This window comes from Stegodyphus dumicola, chromosome 5 (assembly GCF_044657685.1).
Source record: "Stegodyphus dumicola isolate Sdum_Otavi_A_Nest chromosome 5, ASM4465768v1".
In the NCBI taxonomy this organism is placed as follows: Eukaryota; Metazoa; Arthropoda; class Arachnida; order Araneae; family Eresidae; genus Stegodyphus; species Stegodyphus dumicola.
Window position 1 is genome coordinate 174,755,135 of NC_140772.1, and position 19,335 is coordinate 174,774,469.

The following is a 19,335-nucleotide window of genomic DNA, read 5'->3' on the forward strand; positions in this document are numbered from 1 at the left end:
GCACTTTTCAAACTGCATATCATTTTAAGTTTCGACTTGCAAGAAAACAAAATATGGTCATTCAATCAAATGCTTATGATTCCTTTTAACATTTTCTCATAAATATTGTTTGTATTTTCATTATATTGAATTTGAATAGCTACCATAATACATGTACTTTTTTATCCTGCCCATTGTTTTAGAAACCAATGCACCATTATTATATGCTGGCTTATTTTATAGTCATATGCAGTTTAATTTTATGTTCATGTTACTGTAGTATTGTCATTATTATAAAAGTATTGATGATTTTTGTTTATCTTGCAAGTTGTCTAGTCTAACATTCAGAATTATTACTACCGAATTTTACTGATAGGTTTGAGTTGACATAATCTGTCTGATAAATAAAACAAACTGGTGTTTAAATTATACGCATTTCTCTTAATGTTTCATTGAAGGTGAGATGCAAATATAAATGCTATCCAGAAAAGTGAATTCTTTTTGCCTGAAATAGCAAACTGTACTAAATTATTAATGTTTATACTATTTTAGAAATGTCAATATTAAAGTTTCTCCCTTTTCCCTTCTTTGATTTTGAAGTAATTTATAATAAAATAATATATGCATAAGTGTAATTAATGCAAAGTGTCATTCAATAATATAATTTATTTTTACTGTTATTTTTATATTTCTTACCTGGGTTTTCTTTTGGTGTTAGAAAGAGGAAGAGAAAAAGACTGTAATGTTTTAATTAAGAAAATAATAAAAATATTACAGTCTTTTAAATAACACAATTACAGTAATGTTTATTGAAGCAATCAGTACTGTGTGATCGCCAGTGATTGAATATTGTTAATATGCATTGTTCATAAGGAAATTTGCTTATCTTTGTGTTATAGTTTTTATTTTAACACAAGCTGAAATTTGAATTATTTCCTGAATCATTAATCAGGCCAATATTCTGCTACATAACATAAAAATTTTCATGCAAAATTATTTCTTTGAGTATATTATAAAACTCATTTAATTTTATTATTTGTACAAATTTTAGACAAATGTAGCATGTATCAGTTAAAGATTTATCAAAGCTTACTTGTTACTTGAAGACAACAAAGAACAAAGAAGTGTGAAAGATATTGTCACATTAGCGAACATGACGATTATTGATGCTTAGTTTAGCAATTTAATAATATACTGAGAAATGCTGGGAACTTTCAGAAATGGGCATCTTAAGAAATGATGGGCTTCATGAGAAATATACATGGTTTTATTTATTTCATTTATTTATCTTTTAGTTAAGAATGAAAAAAATAATTTTATATGTTAGATGTTGTTCATTTTAGATGTAAAAATTATGTTTAATTATAAAGTTTAACACTTAAAAAATTGAATTAATAGTATGAAATTATCTTTTTATAATACATTTATTACTATATATTTCGAATGCACTATATTCGTCTCTTAATCACCTCAGACATACTCAGATGATGGTACCCACACCAAAATAATAGCAAGTTCAAAATACAAGACTATACCACTTACGTACAACCAAACACAGCAATTGAAAAGAATGGTAAGAACCAAAAACCCGAGTCCATACAAAAGGGTTACTATTACAAAAAAAGAAATAACCCCTTTTTATTGACCCCCCTAATTTTTTTTCTTTCCCCCCAAGGCTACTTTTGCCAACATGATAAACATTAGGGTTACCGAAAAACTTATTTCACGCAATGGGCTTTCAGATTTCACGAACAACCAATACCACTTTGCGATTTTTTTCAGACAGAAACCAAGGTATACCATATAATAAAGATTAGCCACGTCTTCATTTACTATTGTTACAACTTAAAACATACATCTTTGGTATATTTCTGCAGTTAAATTCAAAAGTTTAAAATTGCATATTGCTTATCATGATTAGATTTTATTTTCTGCACGTAGCTAACAATTACTTATATGTTGTCAGATAAATTAATTATTTTTTACTACCAATCTCATGAGATAAGTGTTCCCCCCCCCTCCTGCAAGACAACTTTACTTTGTGTTGCAAAATAAATTCATTCTCACTCTTTTTGGACTTGCCTACACATTAAATTTAAAATAGTTTTATGATTAGGTAAGATGTGATTATCATAATTTTGTTCCTCTCTTTATCTTGGCAACTTTATATGTTGATTTAGTATCCAGGTTACCTACCAGTGACTGATTGATAAAACTGCTCATATGTTCAGCTGGTGATTTGAGTTTAGTTCCTGACATAAAAAATTTTAAAAGCCATCCCCCATGTTTATTTTACTATAATCAAATAATTGCTACTCTGTTTATAGATACTAAATGTTAAAATATTTTGAATGCTTCCTTTAATTTGTATTCTAATAGTCATTTGTTTAAATTTAATTATGAATTATATTCACATATAGTAATTGTAAGTGTTTTTTTTATTTTAGGTGCTGTGAAAGGCAATGGCAGAGATGCAGTTTATCAAGAGTTCTCATATACATAAGAATACATATGCCTCTTTTACATGGATATAAGATTATTTTTCAGGAATTAAAAAAAAATTGATAAATTGGATTAATAAAAACTACTTTCAATTTTGAAAAGTGGGTTTTCTCTGTCAATCATAATATAGTGACATAAATTTCTGAATGTATATATTTTTCATGCAAATAAATAGGTCTACAAAATTTTGTCATATTAATAGTTAATGCAGAATTTAACATTATTATAAATATTTATTATAACAGATTTAGCTGAACTACTTTTTTGGTCTCTCTGCAGATGAAGTCACAAAGGTAAGTGTTTAGATATTTTTCTGTATTCCACATTAAGTAATTTTATCCGGTAAATTAACAATACTGATATAGTAAAGGTGAAAAAATACTTAAACTTTCCTTGAAAATTTAAAAAAAAAATTTAGCCATTACGAAAAATTGGTATACGTAGAAAATTCTCAAACTGCCACATATGCGAAACTGTGTTATATATGAAATATTTTCACTATTTGTTAACTATAATTCACTGCATTTTTTATATTATATTTACAGATTAAGGTAGCAGTGCTTTTCTCACTGTGACTTCTCACGTATTTTGATTCATAAATACACGTATTTATAACACGTACATAAATCCACGTATTTTGATTTCTCTTTTGAGACCGAATAAAAAATGAACAAAACATTCTGGCTCATAAATACAGGTATAAACACGAACATAAATCCACGTATTTTAATTTCTCTTTTCAGACCGAATATATAAAAATGAACGTAACATTCTCACTGACATTGAGAGTTTAACAGCTCACCTCAAAATAAAATGAATTAATAAATTTGTGGAATATTTTACACAGCATATATTAAGTAGAAAGAGTAAACTGAATAAACTTAGAAGTATTAATAAACAGTAGATCTTCTTTTATAGTTTTTCTGTGTTGTGTAAAATGCAGATTAAATTTTAGACATTGATATTAATTGCCATATAAATGTTTTATTTTGCTCTGAAATGAATGGTTAGTAATAAAATTCTGGATGAGATAACCTTTAACATGTGCTAGAATTTACAAAGTTTAATTTGGTGCTGATTTCAAATGGTAAATTTCATTTTATTGAATTTTGCATAAACTAATACCAATGAACCAGTGCAAATTATTTTCAGAACTGTTTTTCTTTTTTTTAATCTTATTAGTCTCGAAATGTGACTTCGTATCGTCAGTTGTAAACTCGTTTCGCTTTTCAATCAAGTCTTGCCATTTGGCAAAATGTAACATATTTACCTTTAAAATCTAATCTGTTATCGATTAACAAGCCAAACGATTTAAAAGCAATACACACAATTCTTAAAAATATATTTTTTACTTTTTAATCTGATTGATTTAAAATGCATTCACTTCATGATATAGCTAATTGAAAACATTTAATATATTTATATAATTACATGATATATTTCTTCACTTTTCAAATATATAGAAGATATATAACTTTCTGGTGTGAGTATCTTATAAAATGTTTTGCTATTTCCACTGCATCTGTATTGATAATATGCACTGATAAACCATATTAAACTTTTATGCTCCAAGGAGCATCCAGCAGCTGAAATGCTCTCATAATATACTTCCGCCCATAAATTAAGGTATGCGCTCAATAAAATATAAAAATTCAGAGCGAAGGTGCCATGCAATTTGAAAGGAAGTTACAAACTCCAACACTCCATTGCTGCTGCAGGTTTAGCTCGCTCGACAGCAGGCTACACGTGAATAGAGATAAGAATTTCTCTACAGTATCAACGCCGAATCCTTGCTGGAAAGGATGAAAATACCTTTATGATGATGATGAAGCACAGGACAGAACCACTGAATCCTAATGAGCAAGCGAGATTTCGAGACAAAAAGAGAGCAGCATCTACACAAGAGAATGGTGAACGTCTACGGAAAGTAGAAAACGAAATACACTACGAAATACATTATACTTAAACAACAACAAAATCTATGTAAACCTTTGTGATCAGAAGAAACAGTCGCTAACATGTTAATCTAGTTGAAACGACCCGACTGGTGACACAGTATGATTCTTCACCACAACAATACTCGCTCCTCTAATTTAGCCAAAAGGATATTCTGCAACTAGCTGGGGCATCCTACTAGACTTATTATATTCTTCTGATCTAGTGCCTTCAGATTATCATCATTTCCCTGCAGCTATTCAATATTCTGCACGCATTTCATTTACTAACTTCGTAAAAATGAAAATGTGGCTTGATAAATTTTACGACTTCGACCACCGGCGTTCTGACATGTTGATGGAAACGACGGTTCTGAGATGTTTGAATTTTCCATAAAAAAAAAAAAAAAAAAAAAAAAAAAATCTGACATGGATACATGACTTTCTTGTACGCATATTAAATTATGCCCATTTTTTGCTGCACTTCATTTAAACTTATTTCCTCAAATTATTATCTAATTTGATAATAATTATCAAATTTTGCTAAAGGCAAGTTAAAAATGACACCAAACATTGCAAATTTTGAAATTAAACATCCTGCTAAATTTTTGTCGCAGGAGAGTCAAAATTCTTGTATTTTTATATTTTTATAACGAGTATAAAACTTTCCCACATATAAATATAGAAATCGGGGAACCGCGTTAAAAGTCAGATTTCGTTATTTGTCGAAAATTATTTTTTTTTAAATTTGAAGTTCCCAAAGCTGGAATATTTTCATGATTTAAAACACTTCTGTGTTTGGAAGTATATGCCTATATATGATCTAACGATTACGAAATGAAAGCCGGGTAAAGTGGATGAGTATATAATTTTGGTACTACTGATTGCAATAAAAATTATCACGTCATATTATTGTTTCGACATAATATTTTTCCTCACTGTCAAAAATACATATCATGTTATATGGAGTACTATTTAAAACTGTTCCGTTCTCATTCCTTTAAATTCTCTGAAAGCATAAATCCACAGCAGTTTTAAAATGCTACACAGATCTTCTGGCTATAACACCAACAGAAAAAATAATCAAGAGGCAAATCAGATACATTAAGCAACTTTCAGTAATTCAATATTTGAAAATATATTTTTGGAAAAAGATTGTAAAAATGTATTACAGGGAACAAGTTTTAAAAGAATTTCTTTCAATTGTAACAGTATTTTCTTTTGTTGCGCTTGTTCTTGAATTTTTTTGGTACTTTGCAACCATTGAATCTATAAATCAATCTATTAAATGAATCTTATGAAAGTGTAGCCCTAATATATATATTAAGTCGCGCTTTCGCTGCATAGGCTGCAACTAACTTCTGTATATTTTAGGATTTTTGAAAAAAAATAAGAGGGGAGCGAGAAAAGAAAGAAAGAATAGAAAACGTAGACTAATGCTTCGCTGACGGTGATAATTCCTTTAGACTATAGTAACTACCTAACAAAACTACACTGGTGTGCAAAAATTAAGGACGAAGTCGAAAAATTAGCATATCAGCTGAACGAAGAGGCAGAGCGGACAGATAGACCAATCAGGAGATAAAGTAAGGTGATGTACGGTAGCACATGTGCAGATATGCAGGTCGTAATGGGGGAGTGTCTGAGTAGTATAAAGCATGTTGTCGGTGTAAGATCATTATTAGATTGAACGCCGTATAGCAGTTAAAATCACACCGAGTTACTGCCTCAGCGAGAAATGGCGAATAATCAATCTGTTAGACGACATCTGGATGCTTTTACCCGAGGTCGAATCATTGGGAAGTTGGAGGAAGGCCGCAGTGTGACAAGTGTGGCTGCAGAGTTCGGAATTGCTCACAGCATCGTTTCACGACTTTGGAGACAATTTCAAACTACAGGAACAGCTATCCGGGGGTTTAGTCGTGGTCGTCCACGAGGAACCACACCCGCAGATGACAGGTATATTGCCTTAAAGGCCAGAAGAAACAGGCGGCAGACACCGGGAGAAATCGCTAGACACACGACACAGGCGACTGGACGACCAATATCGCGTTTTACCGTGGCCACGGTGGTGCACGGTGGTGGTCTGTTTGCACGACGCCCTGTACGGTGTGTACCTCTAACGCCTGCCCATCGGAGAAGGCGTTCTCTGCGGTGCCGGGAACACCGGAATTGGAGAGACAATGAATGGGGAAAAGTACTCTTTACAGATGAGAGCAGATTCAGTCTGAGTAGCGATTCTCATCGCATACTCATCTGGAGAGAGCGGCGAAGCCGCAATCATCCCTCGAACATCATTGAAAGGGACAGGTATGAAGGTGGCGGTGTTCTCGTTTGGGGAGGCATCATGCTTGGTAGTCGTACAGACCTTCACATCTTCGACGCAGGTTCAGTCAACGGAACCCGTTATTGTAACGAGATTCTTCTTCCATATGTGCGTCTTTTTAGAGGCGCTATGGGTCCGCAGTTCCTTTTCATGGACGACAATGCACCATGTCAACGCACAGTAGCTGCCGAACAGCTCTTAGAGAGTGAGGATATTGAACGCATGGATTGACCGGCACGATCTCCGGATCTCAATCCCATCGAGCATGTATGGGATTTTCTAGGCAGACGCTTGGCAGCTCGTACCTTACCACCAGTAACGATTCCGGAGCTTCGATTGGCGCTGCAAGACGAATGGGCAGCAATGCCTCAATAACTCATTGACACCCTCATTCTCAGCATGGGCAGACGCTGTGTAACCTGCCTAGCTAGTCAGGGGAGATCATATTCCCTATTAAAGACCGGATGTTTCTTGCTGGACACCCATCACAGGGAGGTTTCGGCCTTCAGTCGCATTGCGCTTCATGCTACTTTTTCGATAAAGCTTCTTTTTATCCCTCTGATTTCTCTTTAGGTAAGTGTTGCTTACATTACTCATGTCCTTACGTATTGGGGATCTTACGGTATTAAATGTGTTGATTTGGAAAGCTTTCGTACAAAGTTATATTGACAAAACCGTCTCGTCCTTAATTTTTGCACACCAGTGTATGTTTTGTTACAAGGAAATCACCATTTAATAGTTTTAAAAAATGAAATTCCAGATATAGAGGTTTCCTGTTCTCCTTTGTTTTAATATAACAATATTTTTCAAAGACTGCTTGCCAAATGTTTATTTACGAATACAAATTAGAGTAATAAATATGTAACAATAAGCTTTATTTTTAAAATTATAAGTGCGAGGGATATATAAAAATATGTGTTCAAGACAGTTATTTAATATGAACATTACTTTTCTTAACTCTGAACGAAGTCAAATTAAAAACAATCCGGCTCCAGCATTTTCGATGCCTAGGCAATCCGTAAAAATTAAACACATAAATTCTTGAAAATAAAAGATCACTTTGTTTCAATTATCGCTTCTGAGAAAAACTTATCGGGAGCTTTCCAATAATCGACGTCTCATATGCCTATGTCGCCTACAGTTGGAGCCGGTCCTGATCAAGAACTCACAAGTTAAAAAGGGAAACAAAGTATGAAACCTAAAAAGCAAAGTTTTTTTCGACTGCTTAAATCACGGACCAACAGTTTATATGCAAGACCGCGATTGGTTATTTAACACATGACTAAGTTTACACACTTACAATTAAAAATTATTAATTAGCTGGGTGATGATAAACAGATTGCAAATATCGGATTAGTCTATTCATATTATGGCAAAAGCACTCGAGGGCTATCTGACTAAGGGTAGAAATGCCTTAGTGGAAAACGTTTTATGGCTTGTCTTCACCTTACATGGGGAAAAACCATGAAAACTGCCAAGCAGACAGCCCGTTCAGCTGGATTTGAACCTGGGTCGAATGTTCAGAGATTTTTACATGCGGCTCTGATTGACCTTCTAATTGCGAGGTAACGGTACTGTAAAAAAAAGTTCATACTCAACCACCTATTCACCCACCCATACAAACAAATATATAGCTGATGATTTGGATAAGAAGACTGACTATTTTCCAGACTCTCACTTTATTTACTTTTTATTTGCAAGAGAGGACTTTGTTTTTAAGTGTCAATGAACGAATATCTATACTCACTCAGCTTTCATCCTTTCACCTTATGCCCACGGTGCAGCGCGTTTTGAGCTTCAATTTTAACATTACTAATGACCTCCGGCATTGCTCCCAAATATAGGAGTAAAAACGTTTAATGCGTCATAAGCTCGTTTTACCAACGAGATCCAAGATGGATGAGTTGACATAGATGTTCATTCACGGCTGATGCTGATCGCGTGTAGATGCATCAAATACAGCCGTCGCGACACTTGAACATATTTTATTTTTAGACAAAACAATCTTTGAGAGGCACATTCTGATTATAAATTACACATAGCACTGGGCGAAATCCGCACGCTCGTTCTTATTTACATCTGTAACTTTTCTACATCTTACGACAAATACGATGGATGAAAAACAGAGGTAAGCAGTAGCATCTTAACAGTAAGCAAGCAAGAGCAGGAATGTCACGATTCGTAAAGAAAGCCTTAAGAAGAAAAAGTTATGGTTCCCCAATAAGAGTTTGCATCATCCAGATTGTATATTAATAAATGATTTCAGTTTCGATTGAATCTTATTTGCTGAAGCATTTATGCAAGTTACCTGCGTCACAGCCTTATGTAAAATATAATATGATATAGATTAATTTGCAAATGAAGCAGTTTAGTGATAGCAGTTACTATTTTCAGGACAGAAAAGGGAAATACCCAAATTAAAATAGGGAATTAAGGAACTACTGCAAATTATAATTTTACTTTACATTTTTTTTTTTTTTTTAATCTTATATAAAATTTGTTGGTTAGAGATAAGTAGCCAACGAGGCGAGAAGTAAAATTCATAGTAATTAGGATTGTATAATAATCAAAGGAGCCGGCGACTGTATTTCGCGCTCTAGATTTCCATTACCAGATTTCATGCAAATTAATGATGATGGTCTCAAAACTGGTTTTAGGGCAGTACTAAAATATTCTACCACTAGCAACAACGCGCGCAGTACTGAAATGTTGAAAGCAGTTTTCATGCGGCATAGCATCCTTTTTTTTTTTTTTTTTTTTTTTTTTTTTTTTTTTTTTTTTAGTGGGAAGCGTAGAGGGAGGAAAAGACGGAAGTGAGAAAAAACGGCATCGTACAAAAATTAAATCTCATCGGTCATTAATAAACTGTGTCATCGAGCAAACAACTAAAATCCTATACGGACTGCGGGGGGGACGTAATACTAAATTGATAACATCGGCGGACGACTGACAGAGAACTAACAGCCTAGAGAACAGATTAGAAAATGAAGTGAAAAATTAAAAAATGTTAGTTAAATTATTACAATTACCTAGCCTTTTCATTTTAGGAAAATTGCCTTGGAAGACTTCTTAAAAGATGGTCACCGGCATTCAAATTACATACGGTAATATAAAAATACTATACAGTTGACTGAAAATAATAAAATCAAATATTAATAACTAGCAGCTTCGCTGCCAGCCTTCACCTGGCTTTTAAATGCACCGGAAAAATGGCTGACGGGAACACCAAACGTTAAACGTTTAAAAACTGCGTAGAAATTTACTCTGCAGAACAACTTCATAAAAAAAAGTTATTACGTATAACAAAATTACAATAAAATAAGCAAATATTTTTTAATACAAATATTAATTATCCTAATAAATAAATTAACCAACTTCCCTTTGCAAAATCTTAAGAACTCAAATGGTATAAAGGAGGTTAAGAACTTTGTTTCCTAAAAAAATCACTCAAAACTTTTCAATATATTAAAAACAGTGAAATGAGCAATAAATAACATAAAAGAATACAAAAAACAAAAAATTCTGAAAAGCAAAGCATAATTAATGATATTTTATCTTATATTTTCAAGAGAAAAAAATTACAATAAAATAAGCTATATCCCTTAATACAAATATTAATTATCATAATAAAAAAATTTAACCAACTCTCTATTGAAGAAAAAAAATCATGCAAAACTTTTTAATATCTTACAAACAGTGAAATAAGCAAAAAATAACATGAAAGCAACTCAAAAACAAAAAATTCTGCACAGAATTTTACTCTGTAGAACAACTTTATCAAAAAAAAAAAAAAAAAAAAAAGTATTATATATATATATATATATATAAAGACAATGAAATATGCCAATCTCTTAAAAACACTGACATAAGAAATACGATGAAAAATTATTGCCAAACCCATATTTCTTAAAGAATGAAACTATTCAAAATGATGCGATTTCATGAAAAATTTATCAACTACAATAAGAAAGGAAAATTGTTGCCAAAATCACATTTTTAAAAGATGTGAGAAGTGTACTCGGAAGCTTCATTTAAAAAATTATTTAAAAATACAAAATATTATCATTTTTCCAAAATTCTTCTTGTAAAAGCAGTCGCAAGGATGAAAGTTTAACGTGTCCAAAAATCAAAGAAAAATAAACTGTACATTTTTAAAAATAAACTTTTTTAGAAAAAATCCCGTTGAAAAGGTGTTAAGCTCACTTTGTTAAATAAATTCGTATTTAATAGATTTATTGAAACACGAAATTTATTTTAAGTTCGTAAAATAGCTAAGTGCCTACATTTCATGACGATGTGAAAATGGAGTGTGTAGAGTAAAATCTCCCGTTCCTATACCCCATTATGTCTCAAATTGACGCGATTTCGTCACAAAACATAAAATAAAAAAATTCTAATTAGAATTTCGAAAAAATCGCTTCGAGGTGCACTGGCTCTTGTCTAGATGCACCTATGCACCAAATTTCGTAGCGGTGGGTCGCTTACGCGCAGCTTGAACGAAAGACACACACACACACACAGACAGACAGACTCTTTATTTTATTATATGTAGAGAAGATATTAGCTCTTTACGCTGTTGCATGTCTATTAAATTGAAATCCATACGTTAAGTCAGTATGGATAGCTATATGGTTTAAAATAACTAATATAACCTTAATATACAAATTATATTTTCGGAATATTAAATTATGACAAAAAGAAGAACTTCCATTATTTTTAATTGATTTCCCGCTATTTCTAGCCGATTTTTATTGTCATACCTAAAATCATTTATCAAATACTTAGGTCAAATTTTACAAATAAAGTTAGGCACTGAGTATGATTTTTTCTACCTCCCTCACGGATATTTTGAAACAGTAAGTTTGAAAACACTGAAAAAAGAAAGCTCAACGCAGCACGACAAAAAGTTGTTTCCAATGTCTGACAAATCATCTGAAAATCGGTATTTATATTTAATAATCAAAACATGAATACGTTTTTATTCTACCTCTGCAATATATTTATACATTTGTATTTAGATATAAAGACGTAATACTTTCAAAATACACATTAATATATACTCACATTCATCAATAAAAGCAATAAAACAGCAAAAGAACTTGAATAGCCTATTACTCAAAACTCCAGTACTTATCTCTTCATATTGACTAGCCGACCAGCGTTTATTCAATGGGCATCCCTCCGCTCAAGTCTCAAGAAGTTGTATTCTCACGGCCGAGACCTTGAGAATCAGTTACGCATGAACCTCATAACACACCGGCTCCTTCCCAAAACACTGCCCATGGCCACAGTAGGGACAGAAATAATAATAATAATAATAATAAAAGTAAAATAAAAGTAATTATTATCAAACAAATCTCTCATACTGTAACAGTCGCGAAAAATAAAATCTGCAAAATAGCGATTTTGGCAAGGTCATCTCCATTAGCTTTTCGGAGACCGCTTATCTAAAGGAATAAGAGCAAGATATTATTACCCGCAAGTCGTCGGAAGCCATTTCGAAACCACTATCTATCTGCATGTGGCGGGAAAAATAGAACCAAAATAAAATAATAATAATTAAAAAAAAAAGACAGAAAGAAAAAAAAAAGAAAAGGTTACTTCAAAGTAGATGCGACAAGAACGGTATTCGATCTCGCTGGCTCTTTGTTACTTAACAAATGTTCCATGAAAGATGTCCTACGTTGATCAGAATGTCAACGAGGATATTTAGCACCTAAAAACAGGTATGAAGCAACACATAAAAGCATTCCGTTGGGGTGAATAAGAGGAAAAAAAAAATTAACATTTCCTGGTATTCTACTACTGACCTTAGAAGATGAGCGATAAGAGAAAAATTATTGTGTTCCCTTAATGGAGACAAAAGTGTGAAAATTAATAAAACTGCTATTTGCCCGCACAAGGCCTGCGGAATACGCCTCGTGCAACTCATAAGTTGGGTTTTACCCATAGAATGAAAGAAAAAATTTAATTGCAAATGGCTAAGCTGGAAGCTTATCAACCACAACTAATTTCTCAAAAAAAAAAAAAAAAAAAAAAAATTGCAGGAAATCTAACAAAAGGCAGCCTTAAATGTTAAATATTGTTTAATATAATAATAATGAAACACATAAAACATTTATAATAAATATAAGACATATATAAACAAAAGTCAGAGAAGGAAATAGAAAATAGATTTATCATAAAATATACTACAAAGAAAAAATGTACACATTTTTTTAATACCGTTTCATTTTTTAATACATCCCGGGAAAAACTGCGCAAGAACACAGAATTTATATACGTAATAATTTATCGGCAAGACGAAATAATTTAGCGGAGAAGGCACTACTTATTTTCAATCTTGACCAAAGTGGGGAAAGATATAGCTCTCACACAGTGGAAGACAGCTTAAAATTGCTGCGTAGTAAATGGCTGGAGGAAAAATAACTAGCTTGATGGTTAAAACATCATTTTTACTTTTGAACAGGAAAACGTTTTTACAGACATATTATTTGTTAATGAGTATAAGACTAGGGGCGCTAAACATGCTCCACAATTTATATATGCAGATGCATTTTAGAACAATACAAAATGCAGCTACCAAGAGATGTCATTTGACAAGCAAGTGTAGGCGGCAAAAGAGACTGCGTACTATAGCTGGAACATTTGAAAGATCGGATCCTTTGTTTCAATCCTGACCAGTGTTTGGGCGCAATGGCAGAGATTTGGAGCTTTCGCAATGTACAGAAAATTATGACGCAAAATGTTGCAATACGGATTCTTGAAGAGCGGATATATTTACCTAAAATTAAGAATTGAGAACTCAAAGGGCTGTTGCCAATTGAGTTAGAAATTTGCTCCGATTAAATTTAATTTGTAAATAATTTTCCTTCGTATATATATTTACAACTCAACTAGTTCTTACTTTTTATTATTTCCATTTAATGGAACTTTCCTGTTACCACTCAACTCTATACTTCTAAACAAAATTCTCGGAAGACTCGCGAAGAAATCGCCATGCGAAGCAGGTCGTTTCGACGCCGATGGTTCGACGCCAACGGTTAGACGCCGGGGCAGTTCAACGCCATATTTTTTTTTTCGTATTTTATTTATTTTTAGAATAAATATGAAGTAATATAACTAAGTAATATGACTGATTTTTATTTATTGAATTAGCAATTGTTTGCATGCATATTTGAAATAAATATATGTGTGTGTATGTGTGAAAGTGTTCTAGATTTTTGTTTGCGTCCCAGATTAGTGAGAAGCCCCCTCGCTAAAGTCAAGGCCCCAGGACATGAGGGAGGGTTTTTTTTTATTATTATTATTTATTTATTTCACAAAACAGCATCAAAAAGGCAAAATACATAAATGGTAAATAAACATATGGTTACAAAGTAGTTATATTATATTGCAGACAAATATAATAACAGATAAATAAGATTACAGATAAATAAGATTACAGATAAATAAGATTACACATAAATAAGATTAGAGATAAATAAGATTACATCACAGAACTAATCCATTGCAAAATTATGCGCCACTCCTTTCAGGTATTCCATTATTTCTCGATTTTCAAAATCTTCAACTATTACTTTAATTCTCATATCAGCTCGCAGATACCTATTCCGCTTGTGCGGCGGTTCATCTCCACGTACAAATTGTTCATAACATAGAGCAATTGATTTTTGAACACGCCTGAGACCATCTATGAATTCCCGTAATGTGGGGTGTGAAATACCAAATGATGATGACACCAAATTTATTTGAATGATGATGCAAACTTATTCTAAAAATAAATAAAAATACGAAAAGAATTGCGTCAAACAAAAGCAAAAAAAGTATGGCGTCGAACTGACCCCGCGTCGAAACGACCTCGTGTCGAATTGACCACGCGTCGAACCGTTGGCGTCGAACTGACCTGTACCGATCGCCATGTAGTTTATTAAAGTTTCTTATTTATTTTACTTTCAGTAGATTTCTTCCAGAATAAATTATTTTCCTCAAAAATTTGGATTTGAAATTTATTTACTTTTGCTCTGCATTAGTTGATTTACAAAAATTTTTAGTTATTAGCCCAAAGAGCGTTAGCCCAGAAGGGCTATTAATTTCCTTTTAGCATTTTGCGTCGAAAACTTTAAAAGTCTGAATCACTTTTCAAATTATTGCCACCAAATATTATGGCCCTGTATCAGATTTAAAGAAATTAATAATGAAGAATCTGCATAAATGTATGTCGCATTGTGATAAAACAACGGTACCTAGAGCCATCAAATTTTGAATAACGTACATCTCCGCCCGAAATCAAGACATCTGGACGGTTAAATTTGGAATTTGTTTTATTATATATTTCACATTTTGTAAAGCATTGATGAGTTTTTGATTGAAGAAACTCAACGATTTCAAAGCGAGCAATGGAAGCACTTAACGGAGGGGGGAAAAATTAATCTTCAGCGCGCGAAATTCTGTATTAATCGCCAGCGGTATGGAAACACAAGGGATCTGTGCAATTACAAAGCTAGATGTTTAAAATGCGCTGGTCCTCATGAGGGGTATCCTGCCAGCAAAAAAAGGAATAAAACCCAGTCATCCGTGCTTTATGTAACGGTGGTCGCATAAGCTCTTACAAAAAATGCAGTAAATATTCGAAAAACATTTAAAAAAAAGTTAAAATCAGGAAAATCCGAACACAAATCAACCCAAAAAATTTCAATTAAGTAAAGAAGACTTCCCCTCCCTTCCAGGAACAAAAGAAGAGGAAACTCCCACAACAAAATCAGCATGGGAAAAAAAAAAAAAAAAAAAAAAAAAAAAAAAAAAAAAAAACTCAGCGAAAAGTCACAAAAAGAACCGTTATTCTTCGACTAGGCTCAAAACGCAATTAATTAAAGTCTTTTCAGAATTCAAAAAAGTTAAAAATATAATAGGAAAGTTCGAGGTCGGCATGGCCGCAATAGAATACTTTACTTCTCTGGATCATGAATTTTAATGCCCATCAGCAATATCAAGACATAATTTCAGCAAGCAACAGTTTTTAAAAAATCTCTTATTTCAGTGTTCACAGTGCATTAAAACAATATCACGAAATCATGAATTATCTCGGTAAGCACAACATCGACATAATGTTAATAAACGAATCACATCTGAGAAAAGATGCGTTAAATTCAAAAATCCATGGATTATACTTAGAACCGACAGACCCCATAATAGAGGTGGCGGCAACGCAATAATTATAAAAAAAACACACCAAATTTGATCTACCTCATCTGCGCTCAGTGGAATTCCCCTCTGCTTTAATCTATAGCGGACTCGATGAAGCATATTTATTTATATCAGTTTATAACACTCCTTTGAATGTTATCACAGATGATGATATTAATAATCTCACCTCTACAAATTTTTCTACACTAATTGTTGGTGATCTTAATGCTGGGCATAGAACTCAAGGAAAACTAAAATGGTACTATAACCCAACAATTACTTTATAAGTTATTTCTCCCGCTTACTTAGCATGCCTTTGTGGTGTAGTAGTCAGCACGCTCGGCGCGTATTCGAGAGGTCCGTAGTTTGAGTCCCGGAGAGAGCACTCCTGATTTTTCAAGTCTCCTGCTTCCAAATAATCTAAGATCTCTACAGTGGCACCCGAACTAAAAATAGGGTGGTGGATGATAATTCTCCACCACCAGGATTTGGTGATTGGGTTCCCTAATCCCCAGTTGCCCTTTAAAAGGGGGAGTATATAAGGTATTTCTCTCGCCTTCTTAGCATGCCTTCATTGTGTAGTGGTCAGCACGTTTGGCTCGCATTTGAGAGGTCCGTGGTTTGAGTCCCAGTCTCTTACTTCCAAATAACCTAATGTCTTCACAACTTAATCAACAGCGACATAAGATTAGTTGCTTCCGATTCACCTGCTAGATATAACCACGATGGAAATGGTGAAATACTAGACATCGTTCTTTTGAAAAATATCCGGCCCACTCCTCATCTAGAAAACATCGAGGATTTATCCTCAGATACCTCCCAGTCAATTCTGATTTCTAAGGTTTGTACCCTTCGCTAAAAACTTATAGCACAAGAATTAGCTGGCAAAAAAAACACCGAACAGCTCATGAACGTTCCTTGCAGGAATAGCTTCACCCGCTGCAGCGATGTAGAAGAAGAAATTTATCTTTTAACTAATAAAATGCAGCAAGCCATTAAAACGCATCTGCGTAAAACTGCTAATTACCTAACTTTACCTTCTCATATCAAGGAAATTATCAAGCAACGCAACATAGCCAAGAAAAATTGGAATCTTTTAAGAAACCCAAAAGGAAAAAATATTAATTATTTAAATAGCAAAATTAAACAAGAAATTCAAAATTATAGATCTAGAAAGTGGGAATTTTTGTTAGAAAATTTAGAAATACAAAATAATGCAGTTTTGAAAATTGCAAAGGCATTACAAAAAGATCAGACCAATCAAATGCACCCTATCTATCACGTGGGAAGAACATATCAATCTGAGCATGAAATTGCTAATTTAATGGCGGATGAATTAGCGAAAATTAGTCAGCCTCATCAATTAAATAATACAAATCATGGAGCCGAGATTCAACATACAATAGATAGTATTAAAAATCGAATCCCAACTAACTATATATCACCTCTCCAAGCGAAGTACGAAAAATTATTAAGAAGCTAAAACCTAGAAAAGCAAAGGAGTATGACCAAACTAATAATGAAGCTATAAAAGGCCTGCCAAGAATATGTATTGCAAATTTAACAAGTATATTAAAAGCCTGCATCAAACAATACTATTTTTTCCACAACAGTGGAAACATTCCATAGTATTATGGGACCAGGAAAAATTCCAAGAAATGCTTCTAGTTATCGAACAATCAGTCTGATACTAGAGATGGGGAAAGAAAAAATTCTTAGCGCCAGATTCAGCGACCACCTGGAAAGATTAAATTTAATAGATGACCTGCAATTTGGATTCCGTAGTGGACACAATCCATCAAATTTTAAACTTAATTGAATTCATCTCACTTGCATTCCATAAAAAGAAAGGAGTCGCTGCATGATTCCTCAACTTTAAAAAAGCTTTTGATCGAGTGGGGCATGCAGGACTCATTCACAAATTAACAAATTTACTACTATCAGTAAGCTTTATCAAAATTTTTGTGTCTTATTTGAAACGCAGAACATTTCAAGATCGCTGCGGGGATACATTCTCAGCCAAAAAATTAATTCATTGTGGTGTTCCACAAGGTGTGCCAAAATTATTTAATACATTTATAAATGATTTCCCTCATCCTCTGAATTCTAAAGTGCTCAAGTACGCGGATGATACTGAATCCCGAAATCCTCAACTGGCAATAAATCATCTACACCTGAACTTCAATACTACTATTATGAGATGGTGTCAGTATTAGAAAATTAATCTTAACACTTCAAAATGTTGTATCGTATTACTCAGAAGATACAAAAGATGTATGCGGGTGAACACTGAAATTAAAATTAATAATCTTTCATTCTGGTTCGCAAATTAATCTTATCACCAAAGAATGCGCAGAAATTTTGGGCTTGAAAACTAAACCATCCGAACACATATTTCGGGAAATAAGTGGATCAGCTGATTCAATCAAGGCGAAGATTTTCGTCCATATTTCGAACGAAACAGAGACCTTTTCTCACAATTTAGAATTATGTATTATTCCAAAAATAACAGATGTAATTCCCTCAGCCAAGCTAGATATTTCTAATCTAGCGATATAGCATGACATTAAATTAGCAGACGCTAACTTCTATCATCTATCATGTGGTAAAATCAACACATTGGTAGAAAGCGAATTATTCTTTAACATCTTGAAAGAAGACAGAGTTCAAGCACTCAGTAGAAACATAATATTGAAAAACACAGAATTTGGTTATTTTATGACAAGGGTCCTACCAACTGTTAATAACCAAGCCTACTGTTGTTTAATAAAGGAATCAAATCTCGTTAATGCAATTAAGAATTTTTTCGAATTAGAATCCTTCCCAGGAGACGGTAATGAAGTCGGAAAGAATGAAGAAGGCGTATTTTGCGAAGAGCATTTGAATGAAACACACTCGCGTGATGAAGCAGGTAGACGCATGGTAAAATTACCTATGAAGGATGATGTCACTTCTATGCTGGATTCATCTAAAGAAATTACTATCAAGAGACTCAATATAATTTGGAAGCGTCTTGATGCTAATAAGGCTATTGTAAATTTGAATAAGGATTTTATGAACGAATATTTAAGCTTAAATCACGCGGAACTTGTTATGTCAGTGGATAACTGTGATACTTGTTATTACATTCTCCATCCCATCACGCAGTGTATCGCCCGCAGAAAACGTCGATTAAGAGTCGTTTTCGATGCATCGTGTAAATCATCCAGTGGCTATTCGCTAAATTCAATTCTATTGAACAGAGGCACAATTCAAGAGGATCTTTTTTCTAAAGTTTCCAGGTTTAGCAAACATCGCTTTTCCTTCAGTGCCGATATTAAGCAGATGTATCGACAAATGCATTCATCGCTGAGAAATTTACAGCGAATTAAGCCGCGAGGCCCCCAATTCAAGTTTATAGGTTACGAA

The 19,335-nt window shown here is 33.2% G+C and overlaps 1 protein-coding gene across 2 annotated transcripts in view; it reads right to left on the reverse strand.

The window, feature by feature from the left end:
• The window catches only part of LOC118191077 (insulin-like peptide receptor), a 586,597-nt gene that overhangs the window by 285,524 nt on the left and 281,738 nt on the right, over positions 1-19,335 (reverse strand). The window contains exon 1 of one of the 2 annotated variants that reach the window (XM_085817405.1): positions 11,806-11,955. The exons of the other annotated variant lie outside the window; for it this stretch is intronic. Coding sequence (XP_085673531.1) covers positions 11,806-11,811 — 6 coding nt within the window. The 5' untranslated portion in view covers positions 11,812-11,955. Of the gene's footprint in view, positions 1-11,805; positions 11,956-19,335 lie in introns of those variants that run through there. 2 annotated transcript variants of the gene reach the window in all.